Genomic DNA, 19,387 nt, shown 5'->3' with positions numbered 1-19,387 from the left:
GGATATTTGAATAGTATGAAATGCCTTTAATGATTTTAATGACAGAACATGGAGGAAGCCTGAAGATAAAAAGGATATTACTATTTGAAAGCAGTGAACATCCCATAAAAACACATATGAGAAGGGGCCAAATGATCAACGGTAAAATATGAATTCCTCTTTTGCTCACTTTCTGATATACAGTGTTCCTTATACACAGTTTCAAAGAAGAGGCCCAAACTCCAACCTCCTCTTCAACTATAGTCTGTTGACTTCATCTGAGAAAGTGACTTATGGCAACAGTGCCTCTAACCAATTAACATAAACAGATAACCAGAATACTCTAAAAGATCTGTTTTCTTTATATACAGTTACAGTTTAGGAAAGATTAAAATTATTACTTTTTGGAAGATGGAAAGTACTTAATTTAGTATCTACTAAGGTTAGACAGTCAAGTTAAATATCCCACTGGAACGTATTTATGCTAGAGGGCAGATAATCCAGGTTTTACAATTAATTCGTTATGTTAAGTACATTAAATGTCCTCAAGTTTCTACTGAATTAATAATTCTTTAAAGTTCACATTTTAAACTTTGTTTTAAAATTATTTATATTTATCAAATTATTTATATTTATATTCAGAGTGCCTGAAGAACTATGGACAGACGTTCATGACATTGTACAGGACACAATGATCAAGACCATCCCCAAGAAAAAGAAATGCAAAAAGGCAAAATGGTTGTCTGAGAAAGCCTTACAAATAGCTAAGAAAAGAAGAGAAGCAAAGGCAAAGGAGAAAAGGAAAGATATACCCATTTCAATGCAGAGTTCCAAAGAACAGAGATTAGAGAGCCTTCCTCAGTGATCAGTGCAAAGAAATAGAGGAAAACAATAGAACGGGAAAGACTAGAGATCTCTTCAAGAAAATCAGAGATACTAAAGGAACATTTCATGCAAAGATGGGCACAATAAAGTACAGAATGGTATGGACCTAACAGAAGCAGAAGATATTAAGAAAAGGTGGCAACAATACACAGAAGAACTATAAAAAAAGATCTTTATGACCCAGAGAATCACGATGGTGTGATCACTGACCTAGAGCAAGACATCCTGGAATGTGAAGTCAAGCGGGCCTTAGAAAGCATCACTACGAACAAAGCTAGTGGAGGTGATGGAATTTCAGTTGAGCTATTTCAAATCCTGAAAGATGATGCTGTTAAAGTGCTGCACTCAATATGCCAGCAAATCTGGAAAACTCAGCAGTGGCCACAGGACTGGAAAAGGTCAGTTTTCATTCCAATCCCAAAGAAAGCCAATGCCAAAGAATGCTCAAACTACCGCACAATTGCACTCATCGCACACGCTAGTAAAGTAATGCTCAAAATTCTCCAAGCCAGGCTTCAGCAATATGTGAACCGTGAACTTCCAGATGTTCAAGCTGGTTTTAGAAAAGGCAGAGGAACCAGAGATCAAATTGCCAACATCCGCTGGATGATGGAAAAAGCAAGAGAGTTCCACAAAAACATCTATTTCTGCTTTCTTGACTATGCCAAAGCCTTTGACTGTGTGGATCACAACAAACTGTGGAAAATTCTTCAAGAGAGGGGAATACCAGACCACCTGACCTGCCTCCTGAGAAATCTGTATGCAGGTCAAGAAGCAACAGTAGAACTGGACATGGAACAACAGACTGGTTGGTTCCAAATTGGGAAAGGAGTACGTCAAGGCTGTATATTGTCACTCTATTATTTAACTTATGTGCAGAGTACATCATGCGAAATGCTGGGCTGGATGAAGCACAAGCTGGAATCAAGATTGCTGGGAGAAATATCAATAACCTCAGATATGCAGATGACACCACCCTTATGGCAGAAAGTGAAGAACTAAATAGCCTCTTGATGAAAGTGAAAGAGGAGAGTGGAAAAGTTGGGTTAAAGATCAACATTCAGAAAACTAAGATCATAGCATCTGGTTCCATCACTTCATGGCAAATAGACAGGGAAACAGTGACAGACTTTTTTTGAGCTCCAAAATCACTGCAGATGGTGACTGCAGTCTTGAAATTAAAAGATGCTTGCTCCTTGGGAAAAAAGTTATGACCAACCTAGACAGCACATTAAAAAGCAGAGACATTCCTTTGCCAACAAAGGTCCATCTAGTCAAAGCTATGGTTTTTCCAGTAGTCATGTATGGATATGAGAGTTGGACTATAAAGAAAGCTGAGTGCTGAAGAATTGATGCTTTTGAACTGTGGTGTTGGAGAAGACTCTTGAGAGTTCCTTGGACTGCAAGGAGAGCCAACTAGTCCATCCTAAAGGAAATCAGTCCTGAATATTTATTGGAGGGACTGATGCTGAAGCTGAAACTCCAATACTTTGGCCACCTGATGTGAAGAGCTGACTCATTTGAAAAGACCCTGATGCTTGGAAGGATTGAAGGTGGGAGGAGAAGGGGACGACAGAGGATGAGATGGTTGGATAGCATCACTGACTCAATGGACATGAGTTTGGGTGGACTCCAGGAGTTGGTGAAGGACAGGGAGGCCTGGTGTGCTGCAGTCCATGGGGTCGCAAAGAGTCAGACATGACTGACTGAAATGAACTGAATTGATATTTATCAAACATGAGCCTAAAAACAAAATTAATTTAAACTTACTTTTCTGAGACTGTCTTTGCTATATTTAGAGAGACTTGCAAAAGTCAGTGAAGTATAAATTTTGCTTGCCAATATTGGTCTGTGTCTAAAGAGGCATTTACTTAAAGAGTAAAAATGGGAATAAAAATTGTGTCATACATTTTATAAAAGATAAAATATGATTATGGAATAACCTATAGATACTATTTTATCAACCTCAAAGACTTGAGTTCTGTGAGATTCCTTTAGCCATTTTCCCAACACATCTATGAACTTGAAAGCTTGACCAAATAACCCAGCAGATCGAAGGTCCAACATCTATAAGACTTTATCCAGCATTAAAGATACACTTTACTTTTACTGCTGAAAATGGTTTGTTAATTAAGTGCCGTTTGTTGGGTAGACAAAATCTCTGACACATGGGATCCATGAGGAAAAAAGGAAATGAGTTATTTGGCCTTTGTGTACAGATAACTGTGAAACTCCTGGTTTATGAAAGTTCATACACTGCTTGTGGCTCAGATTAGAATGAAGAATCAATCAGAAAATCAAGGCAAAGAACTGGTGGGGAAAGAAAATGCCAAGATTTCCCTAATCCAACCTGGATAGAACCTTTCAGGAAATTCCACTTGCCAGTCAGACCGTGAAACTAGAAGGAGGGTGGGGAGTAGAATGCAGGCTACGCTGAGAAAATCCATCAATTCTGTGGGTCAGTCACACTGTTGCTCAGCAAAGGCCCCCCATGGTTTTCTGTGTTCCTACTTGATCTTTTACTTTTTTTTTCTGCCAGAACTGGCTCTGTTTACCTTCAACTCTCGGTGAGACTGGGCTTCCCTTGTGGCTCAGATGGTAAAGAATCTGCTTGGGTGAGGTAGCTGAGTTACAAAGCCATGCACTTATGAAGCTTACTGGCTATCGACCTATCCCTCCTTCTGCTGCTGCTAAGTCACTTCAGCCACGTCCGACTGTGTGTGACCCCACAGACGGCAGCCCACCAGGCTTCCCCATCCCTGGGATTCTCCAGGCAAGAACACTGGAGTGGGTTGCCATTTCCTTCTCCAATGCATGAAAGTGAAAAGTGAAAGTGAAGTCGCTCAGTCGTGTCCGACCCTCAGCGACCCCACGGACTGCAGTCTACCAGGCTCCTCCATCCATGGGATTTTCCAGGCAGGCGTACTGGAGTGGGGTACCATTGCCTTCTCCATCCCTCCTTCTACTACCCTACTCCAAATAATAACCAAACCAAACCCAAACTCTTCTCTACAAGTGAAGTGAACAGAACATGATCATGCTGCTCTTGCAAAAAGTAGTTTGATAACCAGATGCAATTATTAATGAGATCAAGAGAACCGGCAGCCACTTAGGCTTTCCGGGTGGCACAGCACTATAGAATCCTCCTGGCAATGCAGGAGATGTGGGTTTGATCCCTGGGTCGGGAAGATCCCCTTGAGTAGGAAATGGCAACCCACTCCAGAATTCTTGCCTGAAAAATTCTAGGACAGGAGCCTGGTGGGCTCCAGTCCATGGGGCTGCAAAGAGTCAGACACAACTGAGCACACGTGCATGCTGCTTTTCTATCTTGGCCCAGATTGCATCTGATTTACCCCTGGGGTTTAACTACCTCAGGATATGGGTTACCCCCTTGCTCCAGTTCCAGCATTGCTTATTACAGTCTATGAATGAACACTGGGGTTCATAGACACGATATTTATTTTCATTAATAGCTACTAACTCTCATTATTAAAAAGTTATATCATATTTCCCTCAAAGACTACTAACATTTTCTTAGATTTTTTATTTAAATATTTTCAGCCATGTTAATAGGATACATAATATATAATTACATTTAGATTAATATAGTTAATGGGGCATTTACCTTTTCCTTGTTGTCTATAACATTTACTCTGAGACAAGCACAGATTCTGTCATTGATCTGTAATTTATTACCTTCTCTTTAATATAAAAACACGTATTTACTACACAATTTGCAAAAGTCAAAGTGAATCCTAATTTTAATTTTCAGCTTTGACAGTATATAAGTTAAAACATATGTTGTATAAGGTATATTTTTCTCAGCCAATAATATTCAGAATACTTCAAAATAATTTTGATTTGAATAGAATTCTACTAGAAGTGCACTACCAATTTGTCAATAATTGAACCCTATGAATGTGTTTTATGATCAACTTTCAAAATGCAATTTTTCATGGAATAAATAATTGATTTTTTTTTCAGTAGATAGATGATTATGTCAGGAAGGACTCTGATGGTTTACCAGAATCAGTGCCTTGAACAAAACAGGTACTTAATATTTAGCTACTAAATTGAAACTGGACTACGATTCTTTCAACACTAATCTCTTCAACTAGTTGGGGTGATTATTTTCCTTATTTAGTAGTAATTGTTCTTCTCATAGTAAATAAAAATCTGATTTTAAGGTAAATATTCCTTTTTTTTTTTTTGCAAATAAGGCAACTGACAAGGCTTTATTGCCAAAATGTACAAACATTTTGTACAACTTAACAGTAAAAAAACAAAAACAATCCAATCAAGCATTTGCCCTGGAGACCTAGTCTTTGCACAGGTTCTTTGAAGGATAGGATATTAGTAGCAGTGTTTTATTTTATTATTTTTTTTAATTTTATTTTATTTTTAAACTTTACATAATTGTATTAGTTTTGCCAAATATCGAAATGAATCCACCACAGGTATACATGTGTTCCCCATCCTGAACCCTCCTCCCTCCTCCCTCCCCATACCATCCCTCTGGGTCGTCCCAGTGCACTAGCCCCAAGCATCCAGTATCGTGTATCGAACCTAGACTGGCAACTCGTTTCTCACATGATATTTTACATGTTTCAATGTCATTCTCCCAAATCTTCCCACCCTCTCCCTTTAAATATTCCTTTAAAATGATATTCTCAAAGAAACAAGCAAGTATCAAAGTGAAACAAGAATGAGCAATGAAAGTTATATAAGTAAAATTCAGAATACTTGGCGTTTAAGCAGTTGAGAAGTAGGTTTGAATATTATCTATACCCCTACATTTTTTATCAAAATTCATTTTTCATTTTAAATGTCCTCTTATCTAAGAAACAGTTGCTTTGACTGAAGCAAAAGCTAAGTGCTAATCCATGCATTTCTGGCCTTTCAAATTTAATTGGGTGACAAATGATTGCATTATCTACTTCTAATTGCTTAAAAGGCATGATATATCAGATGCTCAACGAGAGACATCTTCTTACTCTGACATTCCTTCATTTGGTTCAATCATCACTTTTTCTGAAAGAGAAGAAAAAAAACTCAACCCAGTATTTTATCAATAGTGATGTTCTTAATAGAAATTCCTGACTGGTAAATATTTAGCATTGTTTGAGTGACAGGCAGTATAACAAAGGATTTAATTGCTAACTCAAGCACACTCAACCATTCCTATAGACTATCTTCTTAATATTTAGGACAAAAGGGTGATCAAATATATTCTTTTAAAGTAATAAATCATTTACCCTTTGGATCAAACACTAGCAATCTCCCATTCTGTCTATCTTTTGGTGCCTATGAGAGAAGCAGAAATAAAAACTAGCATTATCAATATTATTTTAGCTTGAGGTACTTGAATAATTTATTCACAGCCTTTATATGAACATTTTTATTATCTAGGCTAAAATATAGGGGGCTTCCTGATAGCTCAGTTGGTAAAGAATCCACCTGCAATGCAGGAGACCCCCGTTAGATTCCTGGGTTGGGAAGATCCATCTGCTGGAGAAGGGATAGGCTACCCACTCCAGTATTCTTGGGCTTCCCTTGTGGCTCAGCTGGTAAAGAATCTACCTGCAATGCGGGAAACCTGGGTTTGATCCCTGGGTTGGGAAGATCTCTTGGAGAAGGGAAAGGCTACCCACTCCAGTATTCTGGTAAAGAATCTGCCTGCAATGTGGGAAACCTGGGTTTGATTCCTGGGTTGGGAAGATCTCCTGGAGAAGGGAAAGGCTACCCACTCCAGTATTCTGGCCTGGGTTGCAAAGAGTAAGACATGACTAACTGACTTTCACTATCAGGCTAAAATATAATTTTATACTGAGGTCAATTATTCCAAAACTATATAAATTGATGGTAAGAAAGAACTAAAGCATCCTAAAAATTACTTTATATTCTCTTACCTTTACAGCATCTGTCCTGTCTAGATGATTCCTGCAAAAAACCAAAATATTTACTTTGTAAGTCTTTAAACATTTTTATAAACTTGGAATATAAATAAAACAGAATGCACAACTTAGTCTGTCAGCAGGGCAGTAAGCATGTGTTCTGGTATTGTTTTTAGTAGCATTATTTTCATACTAAGTGAAAAACATTATTCCTCTGGATTATGAAATCTGATTTTAAAAAAGCATAAAGAAATTAAAGCTTCCTCTTCCCATTTCACCTTGAAGAGAAGTGAAAATTGCTCAGTCATGTCTGACTCTTTGCAACCCCATGGACTATACAATCCATGGAATTCTCCAGGCCAGAATACTGGAGTAGGTTCCTTTCTCCAGGGGATCTTCCCAACACATGGATTGAACCCAGGTCTCCAGCATTGTAGGCAGATTCTTTTTTTTTTTAATTAATTTTATTTTATTTTTAAGCCTTACATAATTGTATTAGTTTTGCCAAACATCAAAATGAATCCACCACAGGTATACACGTGCTCCCCATCCTGAACCCTCCTCCCTCCCCCCTCCCCATACCACCCCCCTGGGCCGTCCCAGCGCACCAGCCCCAAGCATCCAGCATTGTGCACTGAACCTGGACTGGCATCTCGTTTCATACATGACATTTCACATGTTTCAATGCCATTCTCCCAAATCTTCCCACCCTCTCCCTCTCCCACAGAGTCCATAAGACTGTTCTATACATCAGTGTCTCTTTTGCTGTCTCGTATACAGGGTTATCGTTACCATCTTTCTAAATTCCATATATATGCGTTAGTATACTGTATTGGTGTTTTTCCTTCTGGCTTACTTCACTCTGTATAATAGGCTCCAGTTTCATCCACCTCATTAGAACTGATTCAAATGTATTCTTTTTAATGGCTGAGTAATACTCCATTGTGTATATGTACCACAGCTTTCTTATCCATTCATCTGCTGATGGACATCTAGGTTGCTTCCATGTCCTGGCTATTATAAACAGTGCTGCGATGAACATTGGGGTACACATGTCTCTTTCCCTTCTGGTTTCCTCAGTGTGTATGCCCAGCAGTGGGATTGTTGGATCATAAGGCAGTTCTACTTCCAGTTTTTTAAGGAATCTCCACACTGTTCTCCATAGTGGCTGTACTAGTTTGCATTCCCACCAACAGTGTAAGAGAGTTCCCTTTTCTCCACACCCTCTCCAGCATTTATTATTTGTAGACTTTTGGATCGCAGCCATTCTGACTGGTGTGAAATGGTACCTCATAGTGGTTTTGATTTGCATTTCTCTGATAATGAGTGATGTTGAGCATCTTTTCATGTGTTTGTTAGCCATCTGTATGTCTTCTTTGGAGAAATGTCTATTTAGATCTTTGGCCCATTTTTTGATTGGGTCATTTATTTTTCTGGAGTTGAGCTGTAGGAGTTGCTTGTATATTTTGAGATTAGTTGTTTGTCAGTTGCTTCATTTGCTATTACTTTCTCCCATTCTGAAGGCTGTCTTTTCACCTTGCTAATAGTTTCCTTTGATGTGCAGAAGCTTTTAAGGTTAATTAGGTCCCATTTGTTTATTTTTGCTTTTATTTCCAATATTCTGGGAGGTGGGTCATAGAGGATCCTGCTGTGATGTATGTCAGAGAGTGTTTTGCCTATGTTCTCCTCTAGGAGTTTTATAGTTTCTGGTCTTACGTTGAGATCTTTAATCCATTTTGAGTTTATTTTTGTATATGGTGTTAGAAAGTGTTCTAGTTTCATTCTTTTACAAGTGGTTGACCAGATTTCCCAGCACCACTTGTTAAAGAGATTGTCTTTAATCCACTGTATATTCTTGCCTCCTTTGTCAAAGATAAGGTGTCCATATGTGCGTGGATTTATCTCTGGGCTTTCTATTTTGTTCCATTGATCTATATTTCTGTCTTTGTGCCAGTACCATACTGTCTTGATAACTGTGGCTTTGTAGTAGAGCCTGAAGTCAGGTAGGTTGATTCCTCCAGTTCCATTTTTTTCTCAAGATCGCTTTGGCTATTCGAGGTTTTTTGTATTTCCATACAAATTGTGAAATTATTTGTTCTAGCTCTGTGAAGAATACTGTTGGTAGCTTGATAGGGATTGCATTGAATCTATAAATTGCTTTGGGTAGTATACTCATTTTCACTATATTGATTCTTCCAATCCATGCACATGGTATATTTCTCCATCTATTAGTGTCCTCTTTGATTTCTTTCACCAGTGTTTTATAGTTTTCTATATATAGGTCTTTAGTTTCTTTAGGTAGATATATTCCTAAGTATTTTATTCTTTTCGTTGCAATGGTGAATGGAATTGTTTCCTTAATTTCTCTTTCTGTTTTCTCATTATTAGTGTATAGGAATGCAAGGGATTTCTGTGTGTTGATTTTATATCCTGCAACTTTACTATAGTCATTGATTAGTTCTAGTAATTTTCTGGTGGAGTCTTTAGGGTTTTCTATGTAGAGGATCATGTCATCTGCAAATCGTGAGAGTTTCACTCCTTCTTTTCCAATTTGGATTCCTTTTATTTCTTTTTCTGCTCTGATTGCTGTGGCCAAAACTTCCAAAACTATGTTGAACAGTAATGGTGAAAGTGGGCACCCTTGTCTTGTTCCTGACTTTAGAGGAAATGCTTTCAATTTTTCACCATTGAGGATAATGTTTGCTGTGGGTTTGTCATATATAGCTTTTATTATGTTGAGGTATGTTCCTTCTATTCCTGCTTTCTGGAGAGTTTTTATCATAAATGGGTGTTGAATTTTGTCAAAGGCTTTCTCTGCATCTATTGAGATAATCATATGGTTTTTGTTTTTCAATTTGTTAATGTGGTGTATTACATTGATTGATTTGTGGATATTGAAGAATCCTTGCATCCCTGGGATAAAGCCCACTTGGTCATGGTGTATGATCTTTTTAATGTGTTGTTGGATTCTGATTGCTAGAATTTTGTTTAGGATTTTTGCATCTATGTTCATCAGTGATATTGGCCTGTAGTTTTCTTTTTTGTGGGATCTTTGTCAGGTTTTGGTATTAGGGTGATGGTGGCCTCATAGAATGAGTTTGGAAGTTTACCTTCCTCTGCAATTTTCTGGAAGAGTTTGAGCAGGATAGGTGTTAGCTCTTCTCTAAATTTTTGGTAGAATTCAGCTGTGAAGCCGTCTGGACCTGGGCTTTTGTTTGCTGGAAGATTTTTGATTACAGTTTCAATTTCCGTGCTTGTGATGGGTCTGTTAAGGTTTTCTATTTCTTCCTGGTCGAGTTTTGGAAAGTTGTACTTTTCTAAGAATTTGTCCATTTCTTCCTCGTTGTCCATTTTATTGGCATATAATTGTTGATAATAGTCTCTTATGATCCTTTGTATTTCTGTGTTGTCTGTTGTGATCTCTCCATTTTCGTTTCTAATTTTATTGATTTGATTTTTCTCCTTTGTTTCTTGATGAGTCTGGCTAATGGTTTGTCAATTTTATTTATCCTTTCAAAGAACCAGCTTTTGGTTTTGTTGATTTTTGCTATGGTCTCTTTTGTTTCTTTTGCATTTATTTCTGCTCTAATTTTTAAGATTTCTTTCCTTCTACTAACCCTGGGGCTCTTCATTTCTTCCTTTTCTAGTTGCTTTAGGTGTAGAGTTAGGTTATTTATTTGACTTTTTTCTTGTTTCTTGAGGTGTGCCTGTATTGCTATGAACTTTCCCCTTAGGACTGCTTTTACTGTGTCCCACAGGTTTTGGGTTGTTGTGTTTTCATTTTCATTCATTTCTATGCAAATTTTGATTTCCTTTTTGATTTCTTCTGTGATTTGTTGGTTATTCAGCAGCGTGTTGTTCAGCCTCCATATGTTGGAATTTTTAATAGTTTTTCTCCTGTAATTGAGATCTAATCTTACTGCATTGTGGTCAGAAAAGATGCTTGGAATGATTTCTATTTTTTTGAATTTACCAACGCTAGCTTTATGGCCCAGGATGTGATCTATCCTGGAGAAGGTTCCATGTGCGCTTGAGAAAAAGGTGAAATTCATTGTTTTGGGATGAAATGTCCTATAGATATCAATTAGGTCTAACTGGTCCATTGTATCATTTAAAGTTTGTGTTTCCTTGTTAATTTTCTGTTTAGTTGATCTATCCATAGGTGTGAGTGGGGTATTAAAAAGTCTCCACTATTATTGTGTTATTGTTAATTTCTCCTTTCATACTTGTTAGCATTTGTCTTACATACTGCGGTGCTCCTGTGTTGGGTGCATATATATTTATAATTGTTATATCTTCTTCTTGGATTGATCCTTTGATCATTATGTAGTGACCTTCTTTGTCTCTTTTCACAGCCTTTGTTTTAAAGTCTATTTTATCTGATATGAGTATTGCTACTCCTGCTTTCTTTTGGTCCCTATTTGCATGGAAAAATCTTTTCCAGCCCTTCACTTTCAGTCTGTATGTGTCCCCTGTTTTGAGGTGGGTCTCCTGTAGACAACATATGTAGGGTCTTGTTTTTGTATCCATTCAGCCAGTCTTTGTCTTTTGGTTGGGGCATTCAACCCATTTACGTTTAAGGTAATTACTGATAAGTATGATCCCGTTGCCATTTACTTTATTGTTTGGGGTTGAATTTATACACCATTTTTGTGTTTCCTGTCTAGAGAATATCCTTTAGTATTTGTTGGAGAGCTGGTTTGGTGGTGCAGAATTCTCTCAGCTTTTGCTTGTCTGAGAAGCTTTTGATTTCTCCTTCATACTTGAATGAAATCCTTGCTGGGTACAATAATCTGGGCTGTAGGTTATTTTCTTTCATCATTTTAAGTATGTCTTGCCATTCCCTCCTGGCTTGAAGAGTTTCTATTGAAAGATCAGCTGTTATCCTTATGGGAATTCCCTTGTGTGTTATTTGTTGTTTTTCCCTTGCTGCTTTTAATATTTGTTCTTTGTGTTTGATCTTTGTTAACTTGATTAATATGTGTCTTGGGGTGTTTCGCCTTGGGTTTATCCTGTTTGGGATTCTCTGGGTTTCTTGGACTTGGGTGATTATTTCCTTCCCCAGTTTAGGGAAGTTTTCAACTATTATCTCCTCAAGTATTTTCTCATGGTCTTTCTTTTTGTCTTCTTCTGGAACCCCTATGATTCAAATGTTGTAGCATTTAATATTGTCCTGGAGGTCTCTGAGATTGTCCTCATTTCTTTTAATTCGTTTTTCTTTTATTCTCTCTGATTCATTTATTTCTACCATCTATCTTCTAATTCACTAATCCTATCTTCTGCCTCTGTTATTCTACTATTTGTTGCCTCCAGAGTGTTTTTAATTTCATTTATTGCATTATTCATTATATATTGACTCTTTTTTATTTCTTCTAGGTCCTTGTTAAACCTTTCTTGCATCTTCTCAATCCTTGTCTCCAAGCTATTTATCTGTGATTCCATTTTAATTTCAAGATTTTGGATCAATTTCACTATCATTATTCGGAATTCTTTATCAGGTAGATTCCCTATCTCTTCCTCTTTTGTTTGGTTTGGTGGGCATTTATCCTGTTCCTTTATCTGCTGGCTATTCCTCTGTCTCTTCATCTTGTTTAAATTGCTGAGTTTGGGGTGTCCTTTCTGTATTCTGGCAGTTTGTGGAGTTCTCTTTATTGTGGCTTTTCCTCGCTGTGTGTGGGTTTGTACAGGTGGCTTGTCAAGGTTTCCTGGTTAGGGAAGCTTGTGTCGGTGTTCTGATGGGTGGAGCTGTATTTCTTCTCTTTGTTCAGTCGCGCTGTGGGGAGGGAGGGAGGGATGCTGCAAACAAATAACACTGGCGTGCGCTCCCAGTGCCTCAGCCACACTGGGTCTGCCCCGCCACGGCGCGCGTGTAGCCTCCCTGCCCACACTGCTCGGGCTCTAGGTTGTTCCGCCGGGAACAATCCGAGGCTGGCCCTGGGTTGCATGTACCTCCCAGGTCCAAGCCGCTCAGGTTCAGGCACTCGGGTAGTCCTCAGAGGCACAGACTCAGTTGGGCCTGAGTTTTGTGCTCTTCCCAGGTCCGAGCAGCTCAAGTGATGAGGTGTTTGGCGGCGCCAATGCTGCGACTTATCGCCTCCCGCCACTCGGTTATCTGGGTGTAAACCGCGCACCTTCTCAGGCAGATGTTAACCGCCCAGACCCCAAGAAGTTTTAGTTAGCAAAGAAGCCTGCTTACAGTTTTATAGATAATGTCTCTCTGGGGCTGCGATTGCCCCCTTCCGGCTCTGGCTGCCTGTCACCGGAGGGGGAAGGTCTGCAGCCGGCTATCTCTGTTCAATTCTTTGTTCCGTGTGCGGGCCTGGCAGTGTCTTACGTTGGGGCTGGCTTTTCGCGTGGTAGATATCCCACAGTCTGGTTTGCTAGCCCAAATTATTTCGCTCAGATAGTGCTCAGGGTATTCAGGCCAGATTCTTACTCTAAGCGATGCAGCCCGCGCTGCGCCTCCCTGTCCAGCCCCCGCTTGCTAATGGCGCGTGCAGGCATCTGCGCTGCTTCTCCGCTGGGGGAGTTACCGTAGGACTCGCAATCTTCGAGTTTTAGTTGTTTATTTATTTTTTCTTCCTGTTATGTTGCCCTCTGTGCTTCCAAAGCTCGGCACAGATTCGGCAGTGAGAAGGTTTCCTGGTGTTTGGAAACTTCTCTCTTTTTAAGACTCCCTTCCCGGGACGGAACTCCGTCCCTCCCTCTTTTGTCTCTTTTTTTGTCTTTTATATTTTTTCCTACCTCCTTTCGAAGAGTTGGATTGCTTTTCTGGGTGCCTGATGTCCTCTGTCGGCATTCAGAAGTTGTTTTGTGGAATTTACTCGACGTTTAAATGCTCTTTTGATGAATTTGTGGGGGAGAAAGTGTTCTCCCTGTCCTACTCCTCCGCCATCTTGGCTCCTCCCCCCCGCCCCCCCGCCGTAGGCAGATTCTTTACCAGCTGAGCCACAAGGGAAGCCCAAGAATACTGGAGTGGGTAGTCTATCCCTTCTCCAGTGGATCTTTCCGACCCAGGAATCAAACCCGGGTCTCCTGCGTTGCAGGCGGATTCTTTACCAACTGAGCTATCCGGGAAGCCCTGGAGTTTATGTAAAAAAGAGCTATAGGGATAATTTTGCAAGTTAGAAAACTGATGTACTAAATTAGCCTCTAATTATGTTACCTTTTTGGTTTTATGTAACTCGGACTCTAGATCTGGATCCAAATATGGTTATGATACAGCAAGTTAAGGGTATCACTTTCCTACTCAGCTGACCCCAGAAACCACAAATTCAGTGTGGCATGTGTTTACAACGCTGCTTTCATTTCCCCCTTTAACAAAGAAAAACAACATGTGAACCAAACTACCTGCCACACTCTAGTTCATCTGTGTTATGAAAAACACCTTTATAGATGTATATTAGCCAAAACAAGAAGTTTTTCAATGATATCTCAAGATGCAGTATTTTTAGTAAAATATTTCAAAAAACACATTTAGAAATAAACCTTTGATTTTTTCCAAAGATACAGTTTAAAATATAATTCTTACCTGATAAAAGTTCCCTTATGAGTTTACCAATACTTACAAGTTACAATGTTTTCTCTTGGAATGTTTTATCTTTTTAAAATTAGCCTATGTAGACTGATTTTCCTATAACTTAGGTCTTTATATATCTGAATAAATTTCATTCTAATTGTAAAGAGAAAAATCAACTTTTAAGTTTTTTTTAAATTCACTTGCCCTTTCCTCCCCAACAGTCCCTATATTCCAAGCCAGGCTTTAAAAATTATCAATAGTAATATCTAGGGATTTCTGGAACATAAAATTCAGGACCAAAACTGTAGACAATAAAAAGAGAAGCTTCATTATTTTGCATTAAGTTTTTCTCTTTTTAAATGTGTCTTAAATTCTGTGGACAGAGGAGCCTGGCAGGCTACAGTCCACCAGGTTGCAAAGAATCGACATGACTGAACAAGCACTACTACTGCTGTTCCATCTCTGACAGCTTTCAAGACAGATCCCCGCACAACAGGCAGATGTCACCCCTACTGATTGCTAAGCTTACCTGAAGCTCCACCTTCAGTCTGGAGTGGCCACCCAGGAATACACTGGGAGGCCCTTCAAGTTGCTAAACGGACTCTCCCGTGCACGTCCTAGGGTCTTTGTTCATCTACAGAACGGTACAGCATCTGTGTGCAGGGGGCATTCCCTCAAACACTAGGGTGCCACTAAAGACGCCGTGGGTAAAAAGGATGAAGGACGCCTGATACAAAATGGAGTCAGGAAGCCACACAGTGGGGTCCTCGTGCATTCCCACTGGTCTCAGTATTCACTATCAGCAGGGAGAAAGAAGATTCCCACACACCTTAGCAACAGCAAACTCCCCACCACTTGGTGCCAACAAGAAACCGCCACAACTCTGAATTCTCATTCTCCTCCAGTGAGCTTTGGTTCAAAACAACCCTCCCAGCTCCCTCCCAGAACCTAATAAAAGCCAGCCTCCAAAAAAACATACAAGCACCCCAATATTCACTGCAGTACTATGGCCAGGACATGGAAGCAACTTAAATGTCCACCAACAGGGGAATGGACAAAGAAGATATGCTACATATATACAATGGAATATTAGTCATAAAAGAGAATAAAACCATGCCATTGGTTAGCAACATGGATGGATCTAGAGATTACCATATTGAGTAAAGTAAGTCAGACATGGAAAGACAAATATATAATACACTTATAAGAGATATCTAAAAAAAAAGAGGGTACAAATGAGCTTATTTATAAAACAGAAGTAGAGTGACAAATGTAGCAAACAAACTTATGGTTACCAAGAGATAATGGAGGGAGGGATAAACTGGGAGATTGGGACTGACCTATATATACTACTATATATACATAGATAACTAATAAGAATCTGCTATATAGCATATGGAATTCTCAATACTCTAACACCCCTTATGAGAAAAGAATCTAAACAAGAGTGGATACATGTATGTATATAACTGATTCAATTTGCTGCACACCTGAGAGCAACACAACATTGTAAATAAACTATACTTCAATAAAAAATTGTTTTAAATGGGCAGAAGACCTAAATAGGCATTTCTCCAATGAAGACATACAGATGACCAATGGGCACATGAAAAGATGCTTAAAATCACTAATTATTCGAGAAATACAAATCAAAACCACAATGTGGTTCCACTTCACACTGGTCAGAATGGCTCTCATGAAAAAATCTATAAATAATAAGTGCTGGAGACAGTGTGAAGAAAAAGGAACCCTCCTACACTGTGGTGGGGATGTAAACTGGTGCAGGCACTATGGAAAACAGTATGGAGGGGCCTTAAAAAACCTAAAAATAGAGTTACCATATGATTCAGCATTTCCCATGATGTACTCTGCATATAAGTTAAATAAACAGGGTGACAATATACAGCCTTGACAAACTCCTTCTCCTATTTGGAACCAGTCTGTTGTTCCATGTCCAGTTCTAACTGTTGCTTCCTGACCTGCATACAAATTTCTCAAGAGGAGAGTGAAAAAGTTGGCTTAAAGCTCAACATTCAGAAAATGAAGATCATGGCATCTGGTCCCACCACTTCATGGGAAATAGATGGGGAAACAGTGGAAACAGTGTCAGACTTTATTTTTCTGGGCTCCAAAATCACTGCAGATGGTGACTGCAGCCATGAAATTATAAGATGCTTACTCTTTGGAAGGAAAGTTATGACCAATCTAGATAGCATGTTCAACAGCAGAGACATTACTTTGCCAACAAAGGTTCGTCTAGTCAAGGCTATGGTTTTTCCTGTGGTCATGTATGGATGTGAGAGTTGGACTGTGAAGAAGGCTGAGCACCGAAGAATTGATGCTTTTGAACTGTGGTGTTGGAGAAGACTCTTGAGAGTCCCTTGGACTGCAAGGAGATCCAACCAGTCCATTCTGAAGGAGATCAACCCTGGGATTTCTTTGGAAGGAATGATGCTAAAGCTGAAACTCCAGTACTCTGGCCACCTCATGCGAACAGTTGACTCACTGGAAAAGACTCTGATGCTGGGAGGGATTGGGGGCAGGAGGAGAAGGGGACAACAGAGAATGAGATGGCTGGATGGCATTACTGACTCGATGGACGTGAGTCTGAGTGAACTCCAGGAGTTGGTGATGGACAGGGAGGCCTGGCGTCCTGCAATTCATGGGGTCGCAAAGAGTCAGACACGACTGAGCAACTGATCTGATCTGATCTGATGATCCAGCAGTCCCACTCCTGGGTATATATCAAGAAAAAAACTCTAATTTAAAAAGATACATGAACTCCAATGTTCACAGAAGCACTATTTACAAAAACCAAGACATGGAAGCAATTGAAATGTTTATCAACAGATGAACAGATAAAGAAGATGTGCTACATATATACAATGGAGTATTACCACTCAGTCATAAAAAATGAAATAATGTCATTTGCGGCAACATGGATGGACAAAGAGATAATCATACTAAGTGAAGTCAGTCAGACAAAGACATATCATATGCTATCACTTATATGTGGACTCTAAATACATGATAAAAGTGAACTTATTTACAAAACAGAAAGAGACTCACAGACATAGAAAACAAACATGGCTACCAAAGGGGAAAGCAGGGGGTAGGATAAATTAGGAGTTTGGCATTAGCAGATACAAACTTCTATTCATAAAATAAACAATAAAGCCCTACTCTAGCATAGGGAACTATGTGCAGTATTTTATAATAAACCATAATGAAGCAGAATATGAAAAAGTATACTGTATGTACATGTATGTGTGTGTATATATATCTGAGTCACTTTGCTGACACCAGAAACTAACACGACATTGTAAGTTAACTATACGTCAATTAAAAAAAAAAAAAGTTGGGCTCTTGAGTAAAGACACTGGGTCCATATTCCATTCTGCCGCTTCCCAGGTAAGCCTGGGTGAGTTAAAACTTCTGTAGGCCTCAGTGTCTCCATCTGTAAAGCGGGGGTCACAGCGGTGCCAACTTCATTGGCTCATTATAAGCATTAAGTAGGATGATCTGGGAAAGGGGTTTAGTACAGAGGCCGGCACCTAGGAGGGACATGGTAGAAACAACTTGATGTTTTATCCAAAGGAAAAACAGAGATGATGTCTTAAGGGGCTGATTAAGATTGCTTAGGGAAACAAAAAGCAGGCTTTGCTGTGATTGAGACAAGCAGGCTAGCTCTAAGGACTTTTAATTAATCAATCACATAAGCCCTAAAGTAATGATACTTGCTTAGAAAGATCACTGACTCCAGGGAAAAAGCAGAGTAATTGAGAACACAGGTAAAGTTAGAGCAGAGACTGATAATTTGTCAGAAAAAGGTACAGCCATCACATAAGTATGTATTTTTCAAATGTACTTAATGTCTCTTAGCTGTATGAGCCTGAACTCCCAGTTGCAAGTTCCAGAAACCATGCTCAAGGTAGCTTAGGCACAAACAGGGAAGCCCTGGCTCGTAGAATCCAGGAGTTGAATACACAAGCTGTGTGGAGTCAGGACACAGTGGCTACAGCTGTCGTCACGAGAGTGTGGCGCTTAAAGTGGGGACTTTCCCTTGCTCATCTCTCCTTCTCCTTTCACATGGGTCTTATTCTTCTCTCTCTCAATGTAGACAGATTTTCTACACATGATGCAAAACATAGCTCCCAGCAATTCTTAGGTTTTATCAGATACAGCCCTAGCTTTTAAGGAAAAATTGACTGTCAACAACCAAAACCCCAGTCAACAACTCAGTTAATTCAGCCAGTTTTTTGGGCTACAAAGAACAGATAAATTTAAGCCATTTAAGAAAAAAATGTACTAGTACTTAACGTACTCCATGTCACAGAAATTGGTCCTTGGTAAATATTAACATTTATTAAATGAATAGAAAAAGAAGAAATGTAACAAGTGAAGTGAAAGTGAAAGTCGCTCAGTCATGTCCAACTCTTTGTGACCCCATGGAATATACATGGGGTCCGTGGAGTTCTCCAGGCCAAAATACTAGAGTGGGTACCTTTTCCCATCTCCAGGGGATCTTTCCAACCCAGGGATTGAACCTAGATCTCCCACATTGTTGATGGATTCTTTACTAGCTGAGCCACAAGGGAAGCCCAAGAATACTGGAATGGGTATAGCCTATCCCTTCTCCAGAGGATCTTCCTGACCCAAGAATCGAACCGGGATCCCCTGCAATGCAGGTGGATTCTTTACCAACTGAGCTATCAGGGAAGCAACGACAAAGTAAAGGAAAAGAACATATTAAACTAGAGCTTTGCAATATGGTAGCCACTCACTATATGTGGCAACTGAGCACTTAAAACTGATTAGTTAGATTTGAGATATGTACATCAGATTATAAAGACTTAGTACTGGACTTCTTTGGTGGTAAAGTGGATAAGAATCCATCTGCCAATGCAGGAGACATAGTTTTCATCCTTGGTCTGAAAAGAGTTCACATGCCACGAAGCAACTGAGCTCATGCGCCACAACTAGAGTCCACGCCCTAGAGCCTGAGAGCTGCAGCTACTGAAGCCCTCGTGCCTAGAGCCTACGCTCTGCAGCAAGCGAGGCCACCGCAGTGAGAAGCCCATCTACTGCAAGTAAAGAAAGCCTGCGGGCA

At 39.5% G+C, this 19,387-nt stretch overlaps 1 protein-coding gene across 9 annotated transcripts in view; it reads right to left on the bottom strand.

Moving 5' to 3' along the window:
• LOC102271300 (glutamate-rich protein 2) overlaps window positions 1–19,387 on the bottom strand; it is an 81,878-nt gene that overhangs the window by 21,290 nt on the left and 41,201 nt on the right. For 4 of the 9 annotated variants that reach the window (XM_070358239.1, XM_070358262.1, XM_070358229.1 and 1 more), the window contains exons 2-3: window positions 6,774–6,804; window positions 5,859–5,895 (exon numbers count right to left, since the gene is read on the bottom strand). The exons of 1 other annotated variant lie outside the window; for it this stretch is intronic. In XM_070358239.1, the coding sequence (XP_070214340.1) occupies window positions 5,859–5,895; window positions 6,774–6,804 (68 nt within the window). Of the gene's footprint in view, window positions 1–5,858; window positions 5,896–6,119; window positions 6,169–6,773; window positions 6,805–19,387 lie in introns of those variants that run through there. 4 more of the 9 variants (XM_070358254.1, XM_070358242.1, XM_070358246.1 and 1 more) reach the window with 3 other exon arrangements.

Source organism: Bos mutus, chromosome 2 (genome assembly GCF_027580195.1).
Source record: "Bos mutus isolate GX-2022 chromosome 2, NWIPB_WYAK_1.1, whole genome shotgun sequence".
In the NCBI taxonomy this organism is placed as follows: domain Eukaryota; kingdom Metazoa; phylum Chordata; class Mammalia; order Artiodactyla; family Bovidae; genus Bos; species Bos mutus.
This window is presented reverse-complemented; position numbering and strand designations above follow the sequence as displayed.